General features: G+C 42.5%; 1 protein-coding gene across 1 annotated transcript; it reads right to left on the bottom strand.

Moving 5' to 3' along the window:
* On the bottom strand, window positions 1–25,194 carry ACE2 (angiotensin converting enzyme 2). Its single transcript, XM_023918416.2, has 18 exons — window positions 24,884–25,194; window positions 21,810–21,968; window positions 19,846–19,939; window positions 19,092–19,235; window positions 17,641–17,753; window positions 17,032–17,140; window positions 16,212–16,309; window positions 14,527–14,696; window positions 13,314–13,540; window positions 12,364–12,508; window positions 10,695–10,793; window positions 9,955–10,077; window positions 9,451–9,623; window positions 8,497–8,555; window positions 3,980–4,080; window positions 2,874–2,990; window positions 1,437–1,631; window positions 1–800 (listed from the first exon to the last, which is right to left on the bottom strand). The coding sequence occupies exons 1-18, from the start codon at window positions 25,079–25,081 to the stop codon at window positions 680–682; spliced, it is 2,445 nt and encodes an 814-aa protein (XP_023774184.2). The 5' UTR covers window positions 25,082–25,194; the 3' UTR covers window positions 1–679.
* Window positions 25,195–25,959: the final 765 nt, after the last annotated feature.

Raw genomic sequence — 25,959 nt, 5'->3', positions numbered from 1 at the left:
TTTGATCATTAAGTATTTAGGAAGTTTCCATTTTTAATACAACATAAAAGAGCTTTTTTTTTTTTTTTGAGGGAGCATGGGCTATTTTGTTTCTACAATACTTATCAAGCAAACAGTTAGAAAAATAACTTATGATTTTCTAATAAACCTCCAGTGCTTGTTAGTCTTCATCCAGTATCCATTTTACATTGATACAGATTTCTTGAAGGTGCAAAAATTGCAGTTATATCAAATTGAGTTCTTTATCACTAAGGTTCTTCTGATAGTCAAGGGATTTTTCATCACTTTTCAACACTTTTGAAGTCTCCATCTGGGAAGATCAAGATGTTCTTCAGGAGTATATGAGTTATTTTTATGTGTGTCTTGGTCTGTATACAACTATATACTTCCAAGCCTTTGTTTCTCATTACACAGGAAACAAAAGTTGGATGCTGCACACACATGAAAAGCAGCACAGATGGTGTGTAATGTTATGCACATAATTCATAGAAAAGCCATGCATGTTTTCTAGTTACCACACAGAGAGCAGATTTAGTTGCTTTGGCCATGAACCAGTAGATCAATGGTCAACCAGAAGACATTGTTTGATGACATCCATAGTGTTTTGCTCCTTTGCTAGGCACTATTGTTAAAAGTGAAATGAAGAGAAAAACAGAAGCCCTTATTGTACCCACACAGTTTAAAATGATGTTTGTGTCTCTTCAGCTGGCTCAAAGCCCAGGTTGCTTCTTCCCTCTTCTCCATAAGGGTTCACCTCTTCATGATTTGATCCTGCTTCACCTCTGCTTTCTCTTGCTCTCCTGTAATGGAAATTCATTTTATATTAGATCATCACTGTTCTGTTCAAGTCCTTCTGGATCCCCAGAATTCCTGACTTTAAATAATACTGTGTTTAACTGGAAATATTTATATAAAAGAAATCAAGTTAGGTTTAAGCACTGTAGCAAATCTGCTATGTTCTTAGAAACCCTGTTAGTGGAGGGACATAGAAAACCAACCAAGCTATCCTTGTTAATGCAATAATATTTAAGGAAAATATTATTACTATACAGCCTACAATCAGATTACAGAAAACTACAGGTGCTGATGAATGTGGGCAACCCTGCTGTTGGAGAAAGCACCACATTCCCAGCAGGACATCCCCTCCTCCCTGCAGCAGGACTGGCAGAAGCCTAGCCGCCCTGCAGCTCCCTGTGGACAAAGTTGGTTAAACTGATGGTGACAGGGAAATTGCATTAAGCTGCCAAAGCTGTCATGTACTGAGAAACAGGGAGATGAACCTTTAGCTAGCACTGTTGATGGGAAAGGGACAACAGGTTTTCATTCCTTAACTTGCTTCAAGTAAAACTGAAGCCTCATTTCTAAAAATCCTTATGATTCAATTATCAAGACATCTTCCAGTAGCCATGAGCATAGTATCAAAAAATATTACTCACTTTTTGCGATCTCTTTGCCCAGTGATGACCAAGGCAATAACTCCAACGACAATCAGACCCATGACCACCCCAAATACAATTAACCAGATAGTTACTGGTGGTTCATAGGGTGCAGCCAGGGTTGGAAGTATTCCCACAAACTCCAGGGTATTATCATCCAGTCTGAAAGCCTCATTGATTCGTCCTCGAGACATACTGCCATTGAATGCAAATTCAAAGAGTTTCACACATATATTGGAATGAAAGGAACAGTTTTCATTTGTTTTATAAATCTCCAGCATGCCAAGCTTCCCCTGAACTGTTCAGTTGAAAAGGCTGCAGAGGAGGTACTGCTAAACCCATATTCCTTCTGGCATGTGAGGACAACCACAGGAACTTAAAAAACCCTTAACCTACTGCAGCTTAACCGACATGTTCAGACACTTTATGGACTCTTAAACTCAGTCTTAACATTTATCAGCTGAACCTTTAGATCTCCTTCTCTCTTTGTATTCTTCATTCTCTTCACTATTTCTTGTCTATTGAAAAGTTTCTTAGTTATGCCACATAAAACCACAGCTTTGACATCTTACCTGTTTCCCTCCTACAATCTTAAACAATTTTGACTAGTGTTTCTCACTGCCCTGAAGACCCTTTCCCTGCTGTATCATCTGTGCCTTGTTTTTCCTTAAACTTCCACGTGTGCTATTGAGTGCTAACCCAAGAGTAACTTTCACAGCCATACTCTTTTCCCTTAGTTCACCAATTTATCTCACTGCTTCTTCAACCCCATATCATGTTGATGCTGCTTTTAGATTTGTGCCCTCTTCATTTCCTACTGCACATTACCCACCATTTTCTGCAGAGCTGCAGTTTTACTTATCATTTTTATAGCAATGAATTACAGTGGTGTCACACCATGCTGTGAAAGACCTGTAAGTTCACTGACCTGTAAGTGGGAGCTAGCCCCTGCTCTGACCTCCTCTATATAATCAAATACATCTGGCTGTCTTTCTAGTACACCATTATTCTGGAGTCCTTGTTAACAATAATTCTTATACTGACTTTTCAAAATGAGAGGAAGAACACACGTGTGCATGCACACATCATTACTGTATTCCACATTTCAGTATATAGAATAGTTCCTGTTAAAATTTGAGCAATTAGATCTGCTGGCAAGGTATGATGCAATGAGGTGTGTTTTGGCAATTTTACAAGTCCCCTGAAACATTTTACTTTGGCTGTTGCCCAAGATACCATCTGATAGATGGTCTGTTTTCTTTCTGTCATAACAGTTTTCATCCTAGTGTCTCTCATCCCACTATTTCCATTTTAACTGCAGAATTTACTTTCTTGTCACTGCTTCTGCCTCAGCTGACTTAAGCACTGTTTTCCATTCCAACCTTCCATCTGGTTGGTTGGTTGTTTGGCTTTTTACCCCAGAGAAAAAAATCTCACCTGATGGCATTTTCCACATCAGCTTTGGGCACAAGATCACCGATATCACCTGGCATGCTGACAGTAATGTAGAAGGAGATCCTTTGTGTCTGCTCCCTGACATGAACGTCTGTAATTCTGAAGGGGAAACAGAAGGAAAAGGTTATTTTCATTGTTGAGATGACATTAGCTTTAAATTTGGGCAAGTGAACAGTTGTGTTTGATTGGCATTGCCAGGGGTTTAGTTTACACTGGGGGATTGCTTCCTAGTGAAATCAGCTGGGAAGTGAAATCAATTTTCCTGCCAGAATTCCTTTTTCTGTGTGCTAATTTGTAACTTGAGCTGGAGAGAGTCTCCCTCATACCTAAAGGAAGTCTTGGTGTAATTTTCCACAGCACATAATCACTTGTAAAACAGAGAATGTTTGGGGTTGGTCTCAAGAATGTATGAAGTACTAAGTGGGAAAAAAGCAGCTTTCTTCCTTATTTTTCTAGAGCAGATTCTAGATATTACATGACTGATGTTCTATAATGTCTAATAGCTTAAGTAGAAAGCTTATGAACATTACGGAAGATACTTAGTCAAAGGGGGTTTTTTCTTACCAAAATCACCTTCAGGTGAAAGATTTTATGCTTGTAACTGAACCTAGATAAAATTAGTAAGTGTGTACCAAATTCTAGTGTTTTATAGTCAACATGTTCATCTTTCCTTGGCCCCAAACCCCTTGGACATTCAGTACAATACACATACATAGCTAGAAATGTTTATTTCTAATCAGTGTACCTTTCCTGATATCCTGATGTAAGTGTTGGGCACAAATTGTCAAGGTTCATCTCCATCAGTGATAAGCTGAGGGAGACAAAGCCTTCTTACCTAACTAACACATTATTCCTAAACTTCAGGCTCTTGAGGGGAAAGGTACCATCTACCCAAGCTGGCATCTTGCCTTTTACAAAGAGCCGATGTTTGACATTGTTTCATTGTTTGGTATGTTGTTCATGCTGAACATATTGTTCATTGTTTCACCTTACAGTTGACAGAAGGCACAGTTAATCCCACCAGTTCCTGTCATTAGCCAAGCAGGAGCAATGCAGGCATAGCTGGCACAATTAAGCAAGCCACTCACTGGAAGTCAACTTCCTGTTTCTTCACCTTTGCGAAGTATTTTCTCATGGCATAGGCGACAGATGACTTGAACAAGAAGAGCTCGTTCTCATCCCATTCATACTGCAGGAACAGCACAAGAGAAATTCCTCAGAGAGGGCAAGAAGTTAGAGACATTAAGAAATCCTTCTAAAAAGAAATAGCAACCTAATGCTTGGCATGCACTTCAGTATTATTTAGTTGTGCCATGATAGCACATCAGAAACCAACTCAAACCCTTTAGATCTGTTAATCTGGGCACTGTGCAGGAGGATAACCAAGGAGGCATCCCTGCTGCCAGACATCATTCTGTCCCTCTGCAATCTCTAGCACCTTTATATGGGACTGCTGAAGATGCTGCAGTGCCAGCACACCTCTGTGACTTACAGGGAGAAAAGGCAACAGCGAGGCTATTCCTACCAAATATAGTGCATTTTCTTTGAAGTTCAAAGATTTCATTATTTAGATCTTGTTTTAATCACATAATTTTATTTGCAGACCTGTTCTGTTAAGGAGGAGAAACTTTGTGGTAGAGTAGTTGTGTGAAGGTGGCTAATTTATTTGCTTGATGAGCTAGGATTTTTGTTTGGGGTCTGTTTTGGTAAAAAACTCTTTGTATCAGTACTTCTGCAGTAAGCATATATTTGTTTTTTTCCCTGGAAAATAGATAGGTGATATTAAAAAAAAAATAAATTATTGCCTATGTGCACGCTTTTCCCGGCCTGCCTTATGAGTCCAAAGTTATTTGCAGTGGAAGACAAAGACAGCTTCTCTGGGGCAGGAACCAAGAGCTGTACAGGGGGCAAAATCCACCACAGGAGGTGATAAAGCAGCCTGGTCTGTTGTGAAATAGCATGTGTGCACAAAGGGAAAATTCCCAACTGAACTCTGTGGCAATATCTTTTTATTCCCCTCAGGCATAGATTTGATTGTGTTTATGGTACCTGGGCAGGAAAGCCTATAAATGCTGCCAGTGATAGACAGTCAGCTCCTGACTTTCTTGAGTATTATTCAGGAACTTGTGGTAGAAGGCAGCTCTGTTGTAACAGGCTTTATAAAACCCAGCTACATTTTTCAAATGTGTCCACTTCTTGACACTGATGTAAAATGAGAAAGATGTATAAATATCTATGAGGAAGCCAGGGATAGAAAGGGATAAACTGTTTAGCCAGGTCTGTTGCAATAGGACAAGGAGTAATGGTTTTAAACTAAAAGAGAGTTGATTTAGATTAGTTACTAGGAAGGAATTCTTTACTGTGAAGGTGGTGAGACATTGGAACAGGTTGCCCAGAGAGGTGGTGGATACTCAGTTTCTGGAAACATTCAAGGTCAGGTTGGGTGAGGCTTACAGTAGCTTGATCTAGCTGAAGATGTCCCTGCTCATTGCAGCGGGGCTGGGCTGGCTGATCTTTAAAGGTCCCTCATAACCTAAAGAGTCCTGATTCTATTGATAAAGGGGAGGAAAGGGCAGGATGAACCCACTGCTGTCAGTCCATTCAGGATCAAGTCCTGGGAAAGGCACAGGTACCCGAGGCCATGGCAATCAGAACAGTCCTCAGGGCATTTGGAGGGCAGGGGCTGTGCCAGCCCTGGCCATTCCCACCAGGAAAGGCTGAGGCAAAGGCCCCAGGCTGTCTCTTGCTTGCACAGCCCTGCACTGAAATCACCTCCTCCTGTTACTGCTGCTGCCTCCGGCAGCTGGCACTGTTCACTACACAGCTAAGAGGCTATTGCTGGGGTTTCTCAATTTTCTGTTTATGCCCAACATCTTCAGGCTGGCAGTACTGCTTTTCTATTATTTTTTTTTTTACCAGGATCTAATTGAGCTTGATTCCTCTACTGAAGCGTTCTGTACTTAGCATGCTAACTTCTTAATAATTTATTAATTTCTCTCACTTATATTTTGTCTTTTTCAGTCTAATGGATTTTAATTGCCACTGTGCCTCTCAATTGCTTTTATAAATACTATTATTGGTTGTGTGGATGGGAAGTACCTGGCTGGCTTCTGATCAGTGTTTGAGTCATGACTGTTCACACAGCTTCCCCAGGCATCTCAGGCACCCACTGCACACTGTGCTTCAGAGAGAAATGAACTCTGCCAAGCACCTCTGCTCTGTTACAGGATCCGAGATGTGATTTGAAACACAGTGTAAGTGTGCCTGTGATTCAAAAAAGGACTTTTCATTGTAAAATACATCTAAATGCCTGCAGGCTGGCAGCTCTCCATTGCCTGACACTGTCTTGTGTGACAGCCCTTTACACACCTGGCATTGAGATCACACACATGGCATTGACCTGGTAGAGAATTTTGGATCCATGTTTGGAGTGGGGTCTGGTTTTCAAGTGGCAATCAGGGGCTGGTGTTCCTGGAACTGTTTATTTTAAATATAACAGACCCCAAGGCATTCAGTGGGATCTTGTAGCACTTTCTCTTGAGGGCACTTTCATAAACCCCCAGCTGAAGCAAAGCTGTGGATGTTTCAGCCTCATCACCAGATGCACCAGTGATCCAGCGATGCTGCGGCTGCAGCTCCAATCTCATCAGCCTGAGAACAATTAGCAGGGTAATTGAGGCAGTGCACGCTCTGGTACAGCTGGCGTTGAGCCCAACGAGAGTCTGGGTGCTCAGTTTGCCAGAACGTGGGGCTATCGAAATGTCCCTGCTGGTAAGAGCCAGGGCTGAGCCACGGCCTGGAGGCTGTGAGCTGCAGGTGTGCCCAGCACAGCTCCACCTGAGCTCAAAGCAGGAATCTTTCCCTGCCTGCTCTCTCCAGGGCTAACGAGCACAAATACAAAACTGCTTGCTGGCATACTCAGAGTGCTTTATGCTGTTAGGTCAGTGCAAAGCAACTCAAAATATACCTTACTCAGACAACTGCACCGCAGGGCCCACAGCTTCTGTGCACTGTGAGCTGTGCAAAGCACCCAAAACACTTTGCTCTGTGTGGCTGGGCTGAGATTCCTGCCCGAGATTCCCCCTGCCTGTGCCATTACTGCTGCTGCCACAGCAGCATCCAGCCATGTCCCTGGGGGCTCAGCAAAAGGGAAATTGCTGGGGAGGCAGAAAGCAACCGAATAGAAAAGGTTTCCTGCAAGTTGGTGATGTGAACTGGTTTTGAGAGGAAAATGCATGGCTTGCTCTTCAGAGCTTAGGAACCTACTGTCCATACAATAATTCAAATTAAGTAATCTGTATGAGATTGTTTTACAGCTGCTCAATTGCACAACAAAAGACTATGATAGCTAAAGGCAGGCATAAAAATGATATTAAGCTAAACATTAACCATAATGACTAATAAACGTGTTGTAATATGGAACCTTTTTATGCTGTTGCTATCAGTTTTGAATTGTATCTAACTCAACTAGGCAGTCTAGGAAGCAATAAAACTCCAGTGGGGCTTGCATGTGAGAGAGTGATTGAAGCAAAAGCATCAGTTCATATGAAAAATGAGCCCATGGTTTGTGTCCTTGCTAGTGCAATAGGCTCCAACACACAGGTCTAAATGACCTGCCTGATGATATACTTGTTCTTGGAAAATTACTAATGTCCTGCAAGGTGAAAATAGCTATTAACAGGAATGAAGTGTCTGCACTTAAACCTTCTACACTGCCTCCATGAGATTTGCATAAAGAGGAAGAGTTAGAATAAGGAGTGAATTTTCAGCCTGGGTTAAGCAGATGGGCTAAGCCAATGCTCTGTTTAAAATCGTAAAAGCCATCTTCGGTTTTGATGAGATTTTTTCATTGCTGTAATACATTTTATTGGACCAGCTGGTATAATTGGGGAAAGCAGATAAGCTCTTGGGAATGAAAGCCCTTCTCCTCATCTGAAACAGAAGCAGCTGCCCTGCACTGTCCCTTACACTCTCAATAACAAAGCTGTCTCTGCATCAGGGTGGGAGGACAGGAAGGCGGTTGAATATATCAGGGCCTGGAAATATTACTGTAAACAGCCAAATAAAAATCTACAAAGAAATGCTAACAGATGTGTTTCAGTTTGAAGGCAAGAGCATTCAAGGACAGTGAGTGGGATTCACCAGCCTGTTTTAAATGTGAAGTTAGCTGCTCTAGTAACTTCTGAAGGCAGCCACCATAGCCATGACAATGGCAATTAGAAGAAATTAGGTAGAAGCTTTAAGTGGACACATCAGAAAATGGGGAAAATACAGCCATTTTCATGTACACAGGCTCCTCTATGTTAGCCCTCCAGGCCTGCTCTGTAGGAGGTGAAAAATCATGATTGGCATCTCTACAGAATAAATCATCTAGCTGAGATGCCTTTCCTAAAATGGGTGGGCTCACTCCCTGGAGAAGTTCTTCCATTAAATCTAGAGGGAACCTTGACCACAAACTCAGACAAGACATGTGATAACCCTCCACCTGAGCTGATGCCACCCTTCAGACACGGAGATCAGCCATTCCCTGACCCATTTTCTGAGCCATTATCACAACACCTCTGTTGCCCAAGCAATAAGGACGCCACAGGATGAACACACTCACCGCCTGGTCCCCCAGCGCTGACTTCAGGCTGATGCGCACTTTGATGGCATTGCTATAATCTGGTTTAAAAAGAAAAAAGGGCCATGTTAGAGCTGCAGCAACGAAAAGTCTGCTCCTGGGAAATGCTGAGGTGACTAAAATTTCCTTAGAAGTTCCCTTGCTCACCTTGGAGAGCTTGGTGGGACTGATTTTATTTCCCTTCAGTCACCTCTACTGCAAACACACTCATCTGAGCTGTCAGTTCCCAAGTCTGGTTTTGTAGCAGATTAAAGGAAAATTAATCTCTCCCACCACTGGGAATGAGCAGTTTAGATGCAGATGCTGATGCCTGGTTAGGTGAATCCCACTACCAGAGACTGGCACAGGGCTGTAAGAGTTAGAGTGTTTTCCAGTACCAGCAATCATTACACAAATGTAACTTGGCTGGGTCATCACTCAGTGTCACAATAAGCTGAAAAATGTATTTTTCCACAGCCTCCTCCTTTTCCTCTCCTTGAACTCCCCTCTTTGACTAACACATGTCAGAAAAAGCATAGCAGTAATATTTTTGTACTAGCTTGCCCCTACACCTGGCTCCCAGGACCAGTGGCTCCCAGCTGCAATGCAGGCACATTCTCTCAGGAAAGTGCCACACAAGACCAAACTTCTGAATATTTCTTCCTTCTGTAGAGCCATCCCACACTCTGAGTACTGTCATTATGAAATAAAAAGGCACCTCCATTTCTGAGAACTGAGTGGGTCTCTGACCAAGTCATGTGCTGACTTCTGCAGCTCTGGCCATGAGGAAGCCGAACTGTTTTCCTGTGAGTAAAACTTACAGCTCAGTGTTTATTTACCATAACCCTGTTTTTCTAGGGAGAATAGCCTTCAACAGCTACAAAAGAGAGGGACTTTGCTAACCAAGGGTTGTAAAGAATAACTAGTGTCCTTAAATCACCCACAAGCTATACGTACATGAAGCCCAGTCTGTTTTCCAGCCAATGAATCTGCCAGAATTGTTTCTTTTCAGCCACTCATATAAAGGTTCAAAGTAGTGGAGCAGGGGAGCTGCATTCATGTATTTTTCTCCTGTTACACTTTCCAGTGCTTGAGTCCAGGGCTTGGATCTCCCTAATGCCAGCAACTGTCTGTATATGTGGAATGAGAAGTAATATGTTATTGCCATGTTCCATCTAGACAAGAAAAACACTCTGTGTTCAGTATAAAAGTGTTTCTCTTTGCTTCTGATTCACTCCTTTATCCCATTATTCCTAATAAAAATATTTTATTTCCACAAACAAGTAATTAAACTTGTGACATTTAGAACCTTAGAGTACATAAATTTAGTCAACTTGTCAAAATGAATTGAGCGGGTTTAGGCTAAATTTACAAGCTAGGTTTATTCTTGATGCAACCTCATTTATTCCAGAAGCTTTGTAATATTCTGATTTATTATGTATGAGAAATGTGCTTTGTTACCTGAGTTTCTGCCCAGCTGCAGTGGAGTTGGTAATGTCACATTTGTGAAGAGGGCCAGTATGGTTAGCTGCCCTGCAAAGTGCCTCCTGAAACTGGAACTGATAGATGGTGCGGGTGTAATACCTAAAGGAAGGGCAAGGAAAAGGGAGGCACAGGTTGTATTAGCTGACTGTCAAGGAAACCTGGAAGCCTTTGACCTTTGGAAAGCTCTGCTGCATCAGCTGTCACTCCTGTTTGGGAAACTGCACTGCAGAGAGAGGCCAGCTTGTATTTATAGGCTAATCTAAATCAAATTTAGCAAAATGCCAAGATCAAATGGGCTAGAAGAGCCCCAAATCTGTTTGTTGCCACATAAATCAGGAGAGAGTAAAGCTTTTAAGGTCCAGCTCTCTGCTCTGAGCCCTCTAAAATGAGGCGGCTGGGACACAGCAGACATCCAGGGCTGCATGTTCGTGGCCCAAGTGACAAGGGGCACAGTGATTCTACAGCAGACAAACACCTCTTACAGAAGTGCTTCTGCTGGTTTGATGGCAGCGTGAAACTTTTCTGTTCAGCAAGAGGGTCAACAGCCTCCTCACTGCTCAGAGATCATTATGGAACAACCCCCGATGTGTAGAGAAACACTCCCATTGAAACCAGCAACCTTCGGTCTGGGCTTTAAACAAAATAAGACTGGGTCCTGGGGAGTTGGGGATTGTTCTGTAGACAAAACTTAAGTCATGAATTAAACACTGCACTACCTTATGAAGGAGTAATCGTTGGCCACATGAAACAGTGTGGCAGGGTCACAGTAGGTTTCATCGTGAGGGACTGGTTCCACAACACCAACTATGTCTCTCCTGCAGATGAAGGGAAAAAAACAGGGTTTCTGTTTCTAGACAATAAGCAAAGGTAATCTGACTCAGCTTTTCTTCTCTTTTGTCTGATATATATGGACACCTCTCACTTGCAAACAGAAGAATTCCACACAGTCCCCAGTAACCCCATGCAAGTTCTGCTCCACAGCTGGAGACCACAGACAGGAAACTGTTTGGAAACTCATAGTGCAAGGAAGGGATTTTTCTGAGAGGAGGATGTGCAGGGATCAATTAGTGGTATGAAATAATCTGCAAGACATGAGCTTCACACAACCACTTCATGTCCTGGACCATCCCAAATTTAGAGACCTGTGTTTTGTTCTGGGCAAGGGCATGCAGAGACTGGGCAAACCAAAAGGTAAATGGCCTCCTGTGCCACCGGGCTGGAGATGAGCTTTCTCTTTATTTTCCTCTCCTGAGACTGTGTTTCCTGAGAAGTACTACAGAAACAAACCCATACCTTGAGTTCTGAAAATTGTAATAAGCTTCCATGGATGTATTTTTCATAAACCTGTATTTCAAGTAGAGTGCTTTGCAGTGCCACTGCAACAAATGTCATAAGCTTCCCTGAATAATCTGTCATTCTACATTTCTCTGACATCTCTGCTACTTTTGAATACATTGAAACTGATTGATTTTTACAGTGGGTCAGGAGGCTTGCATATATCAAGTTTTATTATAGATTCTGATTGCTGATGGAGGCTTACTGTTCATGTTAGTGTTAGAGTTCAGGCTCCATTTTCAGTGTGGGGCTTGTTTGGTTTTTTTGCATTTTCTGCTCTCATATTAAAACCAACCTGGGAAATTACAAACTCCACTCTGAGTCATAGTTATTTTTAATCTTGTGCTCCAAGGTGCTGAAAATAGACTGATTGATGGGCATAATCTGAAAAGGCACCTCTGGCTGTTACTTGCCCAGGGAACTGTATTTTCTTTACTGTGAAAGGTGGTATCTTAGTACACAAGAAAGGAAAGATTCAGTCTAAAATCTTTCAGACAATTTGCCTCCAAAAGCACTATAGGTGGGGAGGAGACACAAAGCAGAGAAGTGTGCTCAGATATTTGGTGGATTGAGATCTGCATGCTTCTCTGGCTGGCAAGTACAATGAACTTCACTTTCCACTTGTCCTTAAGGATGTGGGGAGCACACCAGCACACATGACCAATTACACTCAGAGAAGGGCTGTACTTCAGCTGCAAAGATGTCTTGGGGAATCTGTCAGGGGGACAGCAATGTTGATCTGAGAGAGGCCATGCAAAGGCCATGGGCTGTCTTTATCAGATAGCTGACATTAGAAACAGGGAGAAAGTCTTTTGAGAGGTAGGGTAAACTGCTAGGGGCTGTACACAGGGTTAATGGGGATATATGGCTTATGAGACATTGTCTGCATCACAGTTGGGTATTTCTATCTGGCACTCTACTGGTATTTACAGAAACACCCAGAGACACAGTTCCTGCCCTATGGAGGCACAAACACCTCACCATGTTGAGTAACTGGGGTTGAGTTTGCAGGTTCATATGAAAAAAGTCCCCTTTGTTTCTCAAACTTACTTCATCTCCCACCACTGTTTGGTCCACTCCTGCTTTGTAATCTCACCCCTAAACACCATCCACCTCCACTTCTCCAGCATGTAAGTAAAAGGCATTGTTCCAACAATCGTTAGTGCTTGTTTGAGAAGAAAGTTGATTTCAGTTTCTGAAGAGAGAAGCAGTTAAGGTAATGGTTACAGTAGCAATTAGTATCTGATTAGATGGCTAAAGTTGCTTCCCTTTACAGTTAATGCTTACAGCTCATTTGAATTACAGATTTTCACTTAAGAAAAAGTGGAAGGAAGAATATTACTGGAAAAAACATAAGATAAATTAGGAATTGTACACTGTTTTGTCTCTCTTTCTTTCCCCCAAACTCTTAAATAATCTAGTTGACATTGACAACAGTCAATGATAACATTTAGTTACCCATCACTGAGAACCTTTCGTGTCTTCGAGGAATTTTGAGCTGAAGACATCTCAAAATGTATAAAATGTGCATCTTTGTCCATCTAAGGCAGTACTCAGAAGCCAGATGAACTACATTATAATGAGGGCCTACCTATGATGTCACTCAATATTCACTTAAGTGTGAGATGTAAATCTCATGGTTTCAGTTTCATTTGAACTGCTAAATACATATCTTGATAGAGATATGTATGTATTCATGCAACAGAGATTGAAAAGAGTTTTGGAGACCCATTTAAATGAACTATGAAGATTTAAGGATGGGTAGTTCAGTATTGAAGGTAGTGAAGTGCTAGATATTTCTTTTTAAATTATGTAACAGCACTGTAAAGCAGTGATCCTTGCTTCACAATGTGATTTGGGGAAAAATACAGTAAATTAGAGGAGTAAGATTTTCAGAAGCCTGTCAGTTGCTTGCTGAGTTTGCAGGCACAATCGTCTGCTACAAAATAAGGCCAGCAAGTGCTTTCATATAAATACATAATATTTATGCATTTATTTACCTTCATCATCTTGGAAAGTTGGCTCTAGGAGACCAAGAGATTTCAAGTGCTGAGGAGTGGCTGCAGAAAGTGACATAATTTCACCTACAGCTTCGTGGAAGCCCTCATTGGCACCACTCCTGAGCAGGTAGGGCTGCTCCGCGTATGCCATGTCGTACTCAATGTGGCCCATCTCGTGGTGTGCAGTCAGGAAGTCATCCATGGTCACTTTGGTGCACATCTTGATCCTACACACCAGAATAAAGTGTCTATGGTTAGAGGGAGAGAGGGCCAGAGAAAGGCAGCCTGAGCCCTGCTTGCTACAGCCATGGGGCAAAGCCCCTCCAGAGCTGGCAAATGCCTCTTGCAAAACCTGGGCGTCCTGGTATGCAGTGCAGATCCTCCTGCTACAGCAAGACTTCATGGGAAACTCAGCAAAACACCTTCAGCCACCTTGAAATTGTCCAGGGAATAAGAGAAAACTGCTGTTTTGTGAGAAGAGCTGCTCCCTAAAACCTGGTGATAAACTCACTGCACATGTGGACGTGACTAACCACCAGCAATCTTAGTAAGACAGTAATTTATAAAACTCTGTGTGTTGGTGACTCCTGCTACTTCATCCTTGTGTAGGTACTACAGGTACTAAATTTACTAAAGGAATGTCTTCCAAATAGAGTTTTTTTTCACCTTCCCCAGACTGCTGAGGTGGGACGCTGATGTGTTTCACTAAGGCTCTGCCTCACACCAGTTTCTTTCCCTGGGTAACTGTGGGGACTGCAAGAAGGGTCAGAATTTCTGTGAAAAGTATGCATTGTGTGGGAACTTGCTGTCCCACTCCTTTCCCAGATGTGGAAGAGACTGATGGATTTTCATGAAACTGGATAACTCTGCTAAAGATAGACAGTGGACTCAGGAGATTTTCCCTTGCTGCCATTGTTGCAAAATGTGCAGTCCACAAATTGCAATGGTATCCACCTGAATTTCTGCTTTCTAAGCCCTAGAACATAGTAAATATTTCTCTAATTCATAAAAATCTTAGTCACATCTCAGCTAAAATTTGAGAGTAGATCTACTAGTAAAATTGAGTAGATCTTCACAGAAAAAGTTACACAGAAGGGTTTACAGTCTCACAGCATCCTTGCTCTCTTGTCTTCCTCTCCCCACTTTTCAGCCAGAAAAAAATAAAGGAGAAATTAGGAGGTGGTACAAAAAGGGGTCATAGCAATTTCAGTACCTGTAATCGTTTTTGCCCAGGTCCCATGCTGTAGGATGGCACACAACCTTCCTGCTGTCTCCGGGCTCTGTGAGCATGGAGTTTTCCCAGAAGCCCTCAGTCATGGGATCAAGGCCAATGGAAACAAAGAAGGCCTCAGCAGATTTGAATATTTTAATTGCATTCCATTTCTGAAAGAGAGAGTGGCACCATTAACCTTGGTTTCTGCGTGCAGCCTGTTCCCACTGCCCTGCTCAACACAGGGCAGCTGATTTTGTGTTTATTTCCCAGGAGCTTCACAGCTGCACCTGGCCCATCGACAGAAAGTCAGTAGTGTCTGCCTTTGGCACTTCTGTGAATTCTGCTGGAAACTGGAATTAAGTTTTCCCTTAAAATTTTTGTTTTCTCTGCAAACAAAATAGGCTTCTGTACTCCGAGGTTCAGCAGATAGCACCTGACCCAGACCAGAGAAGCTCTCAATAAAAGATAAGGTAAGATAAAAAATGCATTCCTGGCAGTAATATGTCAGATCTGTGACCTGACCCTTCAGTCAACTTGGGGACAGCTCATTTGAGGAAGTGGAGCTACATTCCCAGCAGATGAGCATGAGGGATTTCAGCCAGAACCATAAAACCTGGCAAATGTATCTATGGGAGTTGTTTATCAGATGCATTAAAACTGCATGGTTATGTTCAGGATAATTTTGCCATTCAGCAGTTTTATTATTCTACCCTGCAGGCGCTCTGCATTTACTGGACTGAGCTCTCACAGACACCTGGGCAGCAAACAGCTCATCTGGATGAAAACCCCAAATGGGGCACACCCACCAACAAGGATGAATCCCCCCCATTGCTCAAAGGCTCTGTAAATAATGCTTCCCTTCTTGCAGTGGTACTTCAACAGACTCATATTTATGACTACAAGGAGGTCAGTAGTGTAAAACAGAGGTGAGATTAATGCAGACTTATGAAAACTGCTAATGAATCAAATTCAACTATTCCTTCTCTTACCAGCATACCATTTCCATGGACTGCTGCCTGAGAGGAGAGTAGATTTCAGGTGAACCATTGCATTTCAAAAAACAAATTCCGTCTATCACCCTTTAATTTTAAAAAGGGAGAAAGGCTTTGGCAAGACTACAGGGAATTATCTTTACCCATGTTCTTGGTCTGGTAAAGGTGCTGTCACAGCTGCTAGCTCTACAGATCCCAAACACAGACCTTATGGTGCTATGCAGTTATCAAAAGAAAACAGGCAGCACTGCAGTTTCTCTAGCTGTATACAAATAAACAAGACTGACAAAAATAAAACAAACTGTGATATACAAACTATTTGATTATGGTAATGACTGGAAAAGGTCATATTTGATACCAGCCCACTCCAGGAGTCCTGAAATATTTATAAGTACAAAATACATCTCTTAATGTCTAAGTGTCTCTGAGGAAAATAGACTTTGAGACAAGATTAAGGGGGTCAAAGAGGGTTCAGTAAAACAGAGAACAGCTAAGGGGATAGGTACATTGAAAAATGCATAAGCACTTAAAGGTGAAAAGCAAAAAAAGGGATGCAAAAAAGCAACACTTTGTTGGCAATGTGTCTGCCTGAGGGCAGCCATGGATTTCTAGAGAGCAGCTGATATGTGGTGCATAATTTTTATACCCTCTAGATTTGTTACATAAAGCATATTGCATAAAGGTATGTCTTACCTTTTCAACCATTGCAGAAGTTACATCAATGTTTGGTTTGGCTGGATAGGGAACAGTCAAGGCATACAGATTTGTCCAGAATCTACCCCACATATCACCTTCATAAAAAGAAAGAAACAAAGAAATACTTTAAATGATTTATTATGTATTGCTCAGAGGTGCCAGACAGGTCTATAAATTGTGCAGTGTCAAAAATAGGGACTCCTATTCATCTAACCAGGCCTGATCCAGTTGTGGAGGGGAGCAGCTCTGGAAGGTCATTCATAGGTCAAACTCAGATCAAGGATCCTTTTATTACCCAATATCTGCAATTCTTGGATAATATAGTTTCAGGACTGATCATACTCCTAAAGGTGAGTGAAGACTGAACATCCTTTTTGTTAGTCCGCATGATTGTTGTGCCACATTCAGGTACACAAACTGTTACAGCAGCTTAATGCTACATCATTTGAAAGCCAAGTCATGAAATGTAGGATCTTAGATTAAAATTTGAAAGGAAAAACAAATGTCTCTGAAACTCTCATTGCTAAGGAAGACAAATGCTGCAGAGGGGAGGGAAATGTCCCAGCCCAGTGCTAGAGTTTTGTGATATGTGAGTTTTGGCCAAGATAAGAACCTGCCTTCCCTTCCTGCCACTGCTGCTAAGCACTTGTGTCATCTCTGCTAGAAATTTATCCATTTCCCCTCTACCCTTCTCTTATCTGTAACCTTTTTGTTAATATCCTGATTAAACAGTCAGATTACTCTCCACCCATGTGCCCTGAAGGTGATTGTCCTGTGCATTAAGTCAGGCTTGCAAAACATGGATGCATTGACATACCCAGCAAGTGAGCAGGGAGGCCTCCTGTGGAGCTGATGAGCTCAGGGCCATACGCTTGCCCCAGCTTGTGTCTCACATAGGCATGCAGCTGCTCATACAGAGGTTTTATCTAGAGGCAGAGGAGGAGAACAAAACAATTTTTTTTTTATTTTCACTTTGCTCTATTCCGCTCATTACTCCTAAACAGAGAGCCTTGACAGATAACTGCATCCCAAACCTGCAGCTGAGTTTTGCTCCCTGCCTGACGGGTCAGGCACTGAGTCCAGATTCCAGCCTCAGAAGTCCTGCTCAGGTATGAGGGAGGGAGCATTGCTAACTTTTGAGCTGGAATATCAAGGGTGCCATCTACCCCACGGACCCTACCTGGAGGGGAGACGTGGACCTGTAGAGCTCCCTCTTTCCCAGCCTCTGGGGACCAAGCTGGTCCTTGAATGACTACAGAGGTAGAAATGCCATGTATGTCTCCTCACATCTGTTTCTGTTAAACCCACATAGACTGAGATCAGCCAGTTTAAAACAGGTTCCATCTTCATTCATAACATCAGCACATGAGCCCACCATTTCAAAACACAACCCTGCAACCCAGATGAGAACTCTTCCTGCCTCTACCTGCTCAAATGTTTTCTCCACGTCATCAATCAGCTGGTCACGGCTGTATTTGTAATTCTCTGGAGACTTTGCTTCATAATTTGCTCTCCAGTAGTCTCCGTAGTCAGAATAACCTGTAGAGCATGGATGCATCACGTGAGGACACCACATGTAGCACTGCTTAGGTCTGCAGGGGAAGTGCAGCTCCCTGCAGATCCCATGCAGACCTGCAGCCTTCCCCCAAAGCAAAGCATCAAAACGCTAGTCTGGGTTTAGCAGAGAGGAAAAAGCCTCCCTGAGGGTCTGTCTCATGAACATGCAGGTATGGAAGATTTCCAGTAAATTCAGAAATTGATGTCATGATTATCTGCTAGTTAGGGTCGTTCTCTGATGGAGGTCAGAGGAAATCAGGAGTCCTGACTGGAGCTCCTGTGGCTGTGAGGGACAGCGGCCTCTGCTCAGGCTGGATGCTAAGGGTTTCTCACAGAAGGCATAAACCAGTGGACATTGAATATGGGCCCCCTCCTCCAGAAACTAAACCACCAGGACACATGCAGACACCAGAAGTAAAATTCAGCTCCAAGTTCCACTAAGTCTTCCAGTCCACTGAGCTCCATCAAGCCTGGAGTAAGAGTGACTCCTAGCTGAAGTATCTTGCTTAGTGGTATGGAGGAGCCCATAATGACTATGTTTGGGTTTTTTCCCTGTCTTACTATTTGGGCCATATTTTATCATCCATCTCCAGCTTGAGAGTTTTTTCAAAACAAGGAGGATGGGAAAGCAGGTGATACAGCTGCAGTCTGGCCAAGAGACAGATGATGTAGTTACTTCAGAAACTATCTTAGATGACCCCAAAAGAAAATTAGAAGGCAGCTGCTGCTGTTCCTTGAAAAGACAGTTCCATATGATTTGTGGAGATCTCAAACTGGAAGAACACATTCCCACCCAGGCCTATCAAATCTGATCATTCCAGCTAGGGGATAATGCTTATAAATGTACCCATGATTGTGGCTGCTGCAAGAAGGCCAAGGCCCCTAGGAAAGAGGAGATGTCACCAAAACTCAGCAGCACTCAGAAGCTGTTTAAATGGAGTGTGCTTGTCCATAAATCACAAATGGTGTAGTCCTGGGTGGTATGTAATGAGGGGCACTGATGAGTTATGGCCTTTGGGAAAAGTGCTAACAAGGAAGGGTGCCAACAAAAAGGTGCCTCTTGTTCCAGGCTGGGAAGAAACCTCTGAACTGGTCAATAACAGTTGTCTGCATTGCCTCTTTCTTTGAGACCTGCGCACCAAGAGCAAATTATGTGCAAATTATGTATGTGTTTTGAATTCCTGGGAAAATTGTGTAAGACTGCAGTATGTTTACTAGTTTCTGGAAGCCAGAAGGAAAACAAAAAAACAAAAAAACAAAAAACAAAAAAAACAAACAAACAAAAAAAAAAAAACAGAAAGAAAGCAAAAGGTGACTTACCATTAAGCCTTGCAACCTCATTTTCAAGTTCAACATACTCTTCATATAATGGTCTCATCATTCTGCCAACACCAGCTCTCCAGCCTTCCCAGGCCCACAGTCTCTCATTATAATCAGTGCTCTCAGCCATAATAGCATCCAGACCTGTCAGAACAAAAAAGAAGGTACTAGGCTTTGAAAAGCAGAATTTTTCTTTCACAGCAGGCAAACAAACCAAAGTGAAAGAAATTCATGAAAGGAGAAGAAAACACTTTGTATTTGATATACTGAAAGATCCCACTATTTCATTGCATCCTTTCCTAATTTAAGGTTTTCCCCTTGTCTTTAAGAAGCAAGAAGCACATCATGAGTCTCTCAAATGCTCTCTCCACATTAGCTTCCCTTAAGTTGGTAGAATTCTCAGGACTGGCCTAACACAACATTGAGTCCCACATGACTGATGGCAGGGAATAAAAAATAGATTTTCTGTGATATAGGCAAACCTCAGGTGACAGGCAGGCTGCCACCTGACAAGCTGAGCAGCCCTCCCCAATTTCTTTTTACTACTAACAGGAGACAGTATGTCCCATGGGCAGAAGGTCCAATGGAGATCCCTGAACAGCGAGGTGCAATAAAATTGTGACTAAGCTTTAGATAGCTGGAAATATCTGTTGAAATTACAGCCTGTTATTTTGCAGTCAGGAGTCACCCTTTGGCTTTCTCTTTTTGTACCCTCAGGGTGAAGAACACAGTAAGGCAGTGGTTGGTGTCATACCTGGCTCCAGCACCAAACACTCAGATGAATTGTTGGTTTTACAGACAGTCCCAGTGCTGTAGATGGTACTCATTGTATTTAGCACAGTGCTCAGCTGCAAGTTAGATGCAAGATAGCCTGTTAGAAACACTCTGTGCAAAATAACAGCCAATTATGCTAATTCCTTAAGAGCTAGAATCAACACTTCACCCACCAGCTTAATATTTAAGCATATGTTTGAGCTCAGGAGAGATTAATGAAAGAATTTGCCTAAATGCATTACTGAACCAGACCTAGCTGAAAAAGACAGATAATCTCCCAAAAATATGACATAAACCTGCAGGTTCTTAATATCCAGTCAGACAGAGCTCTGGATTCAATGAGCACTGACTGTCACAAGAGAGCTGTCAATGCACAGCACCAGTAAAAAAAAATAAAGTTTATCAATGTGCTTCCATAAGCATGAACCCACATAAACTTTGCAGGAAGGTTGTGGCTTTGAGTGGCAGCAAAAAAGGCCCCTTTGGCAGGTGCTGCCAGGATGACTGTTGCCTGAGGGTGTTTACATCACGTCCCACTAATTGCATGGATCTGCTTGGACTCCATCACTGAGAAGCTATGGCTCATGTCATGGGCCAGCTGAAAGCCAAAATGCACCTGAAATCTTTCAGCTCTATCTCAGAACCTATGCTACATAGCTTTGTTTTAAACATTTTTTAATGTTTTCACGTCTTCATGCCTCAAGGAAAACGTGTATCACTTTTAGCTTTCCCTATAGGACTATGCAGTTTCTCACTTAGAGCTTTAAATCAGAACTTGAAAGCTGTCAGTGGGAGGGGTAGTTAGTGAGTAGCTCTAAATTCTGTCAGCATTAAATTAAATCAGTGCCCAGGCAAAATTTGTGTCAGTGAAGAATACTTAGATGTTCCTATGGAACCCCATCAGACTGTATAAAAAAGTCACTTTCCAACATGAATCAACGACTTCAGCCCCAAAGGCCATTATCTAGGAAATTCTAAGTACCTAAACAGGGAAGGTACTGAAGAACATACATCCTCAACAGAGACAACATTAACATTGGTGCACTGTTGTGATCCAAAATAAATATATTTTTGTATGAACTGTCAGCATACCCACCAAGACAATCTCTTTTTCAGAAATGTATCATATTTGGATCAGACAAGAGATCCAGCCAATCTGCTGCTTCCCTTGCATGGTGATTAGCACTGCTGACCTTGGCAGAAAAATCTCACCATTCTTCTGTAGTGAGGACTGTAGGATCCTGGACTGTTGGTTCCCATGACTCAACACTATGTTTCAATTTGATCTTCAGCAAAGGGAAAGCAATTTAACTCTTGAGTATATGGTTATAAATTCCTTTTGAGTCTGCATAGCTGCTCACTCCAATTTCACATAGAATCATTATCCATATACCTGCCTCTTAGGTGAACTCGTCAGTGCAAATGTTAAATCTCATTATGACTCTTGCCAAATCTTGCTGCCCTTCATCAGCTTTCTGTGGAACCCTCTCCATTTTCAGGCATCCCAGGGTGGCCAGTGCAATGAATCATTCCTTCTTTTTCACAATGTGGTAATGTACTATGTTCAGAGAAAGAAAGACTTCCTCCATCTCCACCTTTTTGACTCATTGAATGGCCTTTTACCCATCCCTTTCTGCTCCTTGCCCTAGGTCTGGACTTCACCAAGCACTTACAACATGCCTTTCTCGATTTTATGGCTGATCCATCTATAAGTGCAAGGACTGCTCTGAGGCGTGTTTGAAATTTATTCCACAACAAAACTGCTGACAGAAACGGCAACAAGCTTCCTAGGCCAGACTACCCCACAGCTCTGTATTGCTGTGAGCATCTAGAACAAGTACACTTCCATACCATACACTGCATCATCCTGAAACAAGCAGACAGCACCATGCGAGGCAGCTGAACTCACCCACCAAAAATGATGAACTACATTCAACAACTTACTCTGTTATATTTTTCTGATGATAGCACAGATGATCCTCTTTCCTGGAGAGTCTGGATCTGGAGCTTGGTGAGGTCATCTGTGATGCTGTCTACTGGGAAGTTGCTGGCATTCCTGGAGGCCTCCTCGTAAAATGCGGACCACTTGGCACCTGCCTGGCTCTGCAAGGGGTTCACACAACCCTGAATTAATCCCTCCAAAAGAGTGGAGTGGTCTGATGCACTCAATGGGCAAAAATGTCACTTCTAGGAAGAGCTTTATTGGTGAAGAACACCCATGATTGTGGGCTGAGCACTTGCACTTCACGGTGAAATGGCTAGAGAGCTTTTTGGCTTTGTTTTATTCTCACATCCAGATAACCATTTTTCTTTGGGAATACCGAAAAGCATAACTGTCTATGCACACCTTGCTTGTTATAATTGATCCAGCATCACTTTGCTGTGTCTTCTCCTACTCTAAATCATGTTTTCTTCCCTTAATGCTTTTCTTCACCCACCAGTTAGGAAATAAGCCAGGGCACAAAGAGATCTGTGACCCAGATGTCAATTCCCATTTCTGCTGCAGTAGTAGGAAAACTCAACATGCAAGATAGTGATACTGAGTCTGTTTTTAAGGCAAATATCACTTTCTTCTGAAATGCTGGCAAATAAAAGATTATACTTAGGCAAAGGAGGCTCTAAAGAAGGTGCCCAGATTGGACACTGCTTTTAACACTTCTGCAATTACAGACCATGATATGTGAAACTCCCAAATTTCAGTGCACAAAGCAGCAGCATTAGAATACAATTTGGAGTTGGGACTGTCTTATCCCCCTTTTTCTAATGTGTTTGTACACAGTTTAACACATCAACAACATTCCAAATGGCAACAAGAACAGTACCAATTAACCTGGGTCCTTGAGAGAGTTTATTTAATTGTGCTTATGCTAGGGCTTCCCAGCTCGTGGATTGGGCACCTGTAACACCTGTAAAACTCTTTCAGAGCTCTTTCAGGCACCCTTTGCCCCTGTGCAGACACACCAGTAAGACCAACACCTTCTGCAGGGCTGTACCCGAGTTGTTCAGCCCCATGTGTGACGGGCACAGCACCCACTGCTCCAGGCTCCAGCAGAGAGGGGTGGTGGCAGAGGTAAACCCATGGTAATCCCAGCCCCACATCTCTTCCATCCTAGCCATCGCTGGCAGGCTTTCCAAACTCTCCCCTTCATGGGAGCAAACAGTGCTAACACTCCTCAGCAGCTTGCAGAGCTCAGTGGGCAAGAGCTTGATAAGCACCCAAAGGAAGAGCACCACTGTGCAAATGTGTTCCTGAGCTCCTTGTCCTGAGCAGGAACAGAGAGGCCTCAGGACTGGCAGGGCAGAAGAGGGGGCTCATTGGCTACAAGAGCCAGGGGAAAGCAGTTGTCTTGCTGTCTGATATTTCCACAACTAGAGGAATTGGTTGATAAGTCAGAGGAATAGTTGTAGGGCTTATGACACAATTTACAAGGAAAATGGATGTGAAGGAGCCAGAAGGGACAGTATTCATTAACATTATTCATTCTCCAGCAGAATGTGAGGAGGAGAAACAGTGGGTTTATTACCAGTGCTGCTGAAGAGATCAAGAGAGAGAAAAAGTTCTCTCTGAACACTTGACTAATTGGTTTTTATTGCTGGTATCTCCTCATGTATTTTATTATCATCTCATTAATGATGAAAATACTATAAAGGTCTTTCATTTTATGTGTTTGGAAACATTACAGTTTAAGTATCTGGTGCCTTGGAAAAAATTCCAGATTGACAATGATTAGTCATTAGGATTTCTTCCAGCAACCAGTCTCCTTGCTTTAATTAAGAAATATGATAATTAAAACATGTTTTAATTAAGTTATATGACCACAAAGTGAAAGACCGGCCATTAAGCAAAAATAGATTTAGGATGTTCAACTTCGCTTTTATGCTCTGAATTGTTTTCTCTAAGGCTTGAGTTAACTTTAAAAAATATGCCACTTCAAAACAAAGAAAAATTCAAGGTGGTTTTGTTCATTTTGAAAGGCTTTGAGCTTACAAGATCCTGAACCGAGGCATGGCAATATCAGTAACCATGGCTGCCTGCTCCTGCAAGTTCTTGCCTAGAGACCCCGAGGCTGGGGCAGACAGAGGCTAGTGTTGAGAAGCAAGAACTGTTTTGGAAGACAGGATAAGTAAAAATGCTGTGGTCCTTCCTGCAGATAGAAATGGATTTTCAAACCAACATACAAGACCATTGTAATAGAAACTCCACTGCTGCATTTGCTAGTCTGTGATTTCACTTCATTTTTCCCGGTCTAATACCTCCAGGCAGTCTACCAACAGCCCTGACTATGAGAAGAGTGATGGGGGCAGGGGGAAGGTCCACCACTGGGTAACTGGTGTGGGCAGCTATATAAATCCATCAGCAAACATTTAACAGAATTCCTGCATCCAGAAAACATTTGCATATTCACTGAGAAGTAAAACAACTGCCTGTGTCAATAAAAAGCCCAGTGTTTGTCTGGTCTTAGGGAAAGTGGAAGACCTGAACTCATGAGGGTGCAAGATTCAAATCCTGTTTCCTTGCACCACAGACCGCACCTACCCCAGGCCCTTGGAGAAGATCTTCACCCTCAGGATATGCTCTCTCCAAGAGGAAAGGGAAATGCTTTGCTTTTGGAAAGGGAAACTCCACAGAAAAACACTACACAGGAGGCACTGGTGGTGTTGGACTCAGCAGAAGAAAGCATCTCCCCCCATCCAACACAGATTTTGAGGATGAACGTGCAGTGTTCCCTTGCCTTTTCCCTCCACTCACCTGAAGTGATGGCTAGGGACAGTCCAGCCTCTGGACATCCTTGTGCAGTGCAGGTAGTCCAGGTACTAACCCAAGGCTGTAGAGGCTGGTAGTGGCCCAGGCACATCTGAATTGCTACATTACAGCAAGGCCCTTTACCTCCCCAAAATGAAGCACAGCTACCAGAGAAGTAACACTCCAACTTCAGCCAAGCTTGGTGGAACCAAAACAAACCAGAAAGTGTCAGATTCCTACGAGAAGAGTGAAACCTGCAGGATGGAGCACTTACCATTTTATTGGCATTCTCCTCAGTGATGTTGGTGTTGTAGTTCCATGACGCAATGGAGTTCTCATAGCTGATATCTTCTGCTCTCCTGTTAAACTCTTCTAAAAACTCTTGGGCTTCTTGTGTGACATTCTGAGGGGCCACAACAGCGCTCAGGCCACAGAGAAGCCAGAAATGGACCAACATATTCATGTTCAGCATGAGAACCTCTCAACAAGTGGGTTTTCTCAGGTAAGCTTCTCTGTTGGCCTCTGCTCATCAGCCTTCAAGCATGGTCACGGTGAAGAAGAAAGGCTGAATCCAATTTGCTGGACCTTTTATAGGTTTTATTCATTATAGGAGAGAAAGGAAAAAGTTTTTTATAAAAAAGCCAAATAAACAAAAGTCAATTATTAACTTTGGAAAAACATAATTACTCCTGCCATTTTATAGCCTTCTTATAAAAGGCTTTTACTTTTGGTTAATGTTTCCCAAGTGTGCTGTCAATGATACAGCTGGTCACTTTATCTATAGCCTACCCGTGTCTCTGGTAGCTCAGGTTCTGTCAATCCTTTAACAGGTTGGTGACAAGCTGTAAAAATATTTAGAGACTTCACTGAAACAGCAAACCAAGAACCTTAACTCCCAGGCAGGAAGAAACTCCAGTTAGTCTGAGATAGGGTACTTGGTTGGTTATTTAGGGCCATGTTGTTAAAGGCTTCGCAAAGCCCAGGTGATTCAGGGAACAGACCTCCTTTTCAAAGCAATCAGGAGATATAAAACCTGAATTTTAAATGTGTCCACTGAGCCACCAAAAAGCAGCAAGAGACTTTATGAGATCACAGCATGTTGTGTAAATACCTAATCTGAAATATAAATCAACTGGGTTTAAGTACTAAGGTGACTAAGGCTACTAAAATGACTCCATCTTAATATTTAAATACCTTTGCTAATCTACCTCAGCAGTTACTGCAAATCAGTGGGAATATCAATGCATGAATTCGCTCTGGAAATGCAGCTTGGGTTGAGTGTTATCGATCAGACAATGCCTTAGTATTTTTTAAATTAGCCTATTTCTGTTCAGGATCACTAGGTTGGTT

This window comes from Cyanistes caeruleus, chromosome 3 (genome assembly GCF_971803275.1).
Source record: "Cyanistes caeruleus chromosome 3, bCyaCae1.hap1.1, whole genome shotgun sequence".
NCBI lineage: Eukaryota > Metazoa > Chordata > Aves > Passeriformes > Paridae > Cyanistes > Cyanistes caeruleus.
Note: the sequence above shows the minus strand (reverse complement) of the source record. Positions and strands in the feature narration are given on the sequence as shown.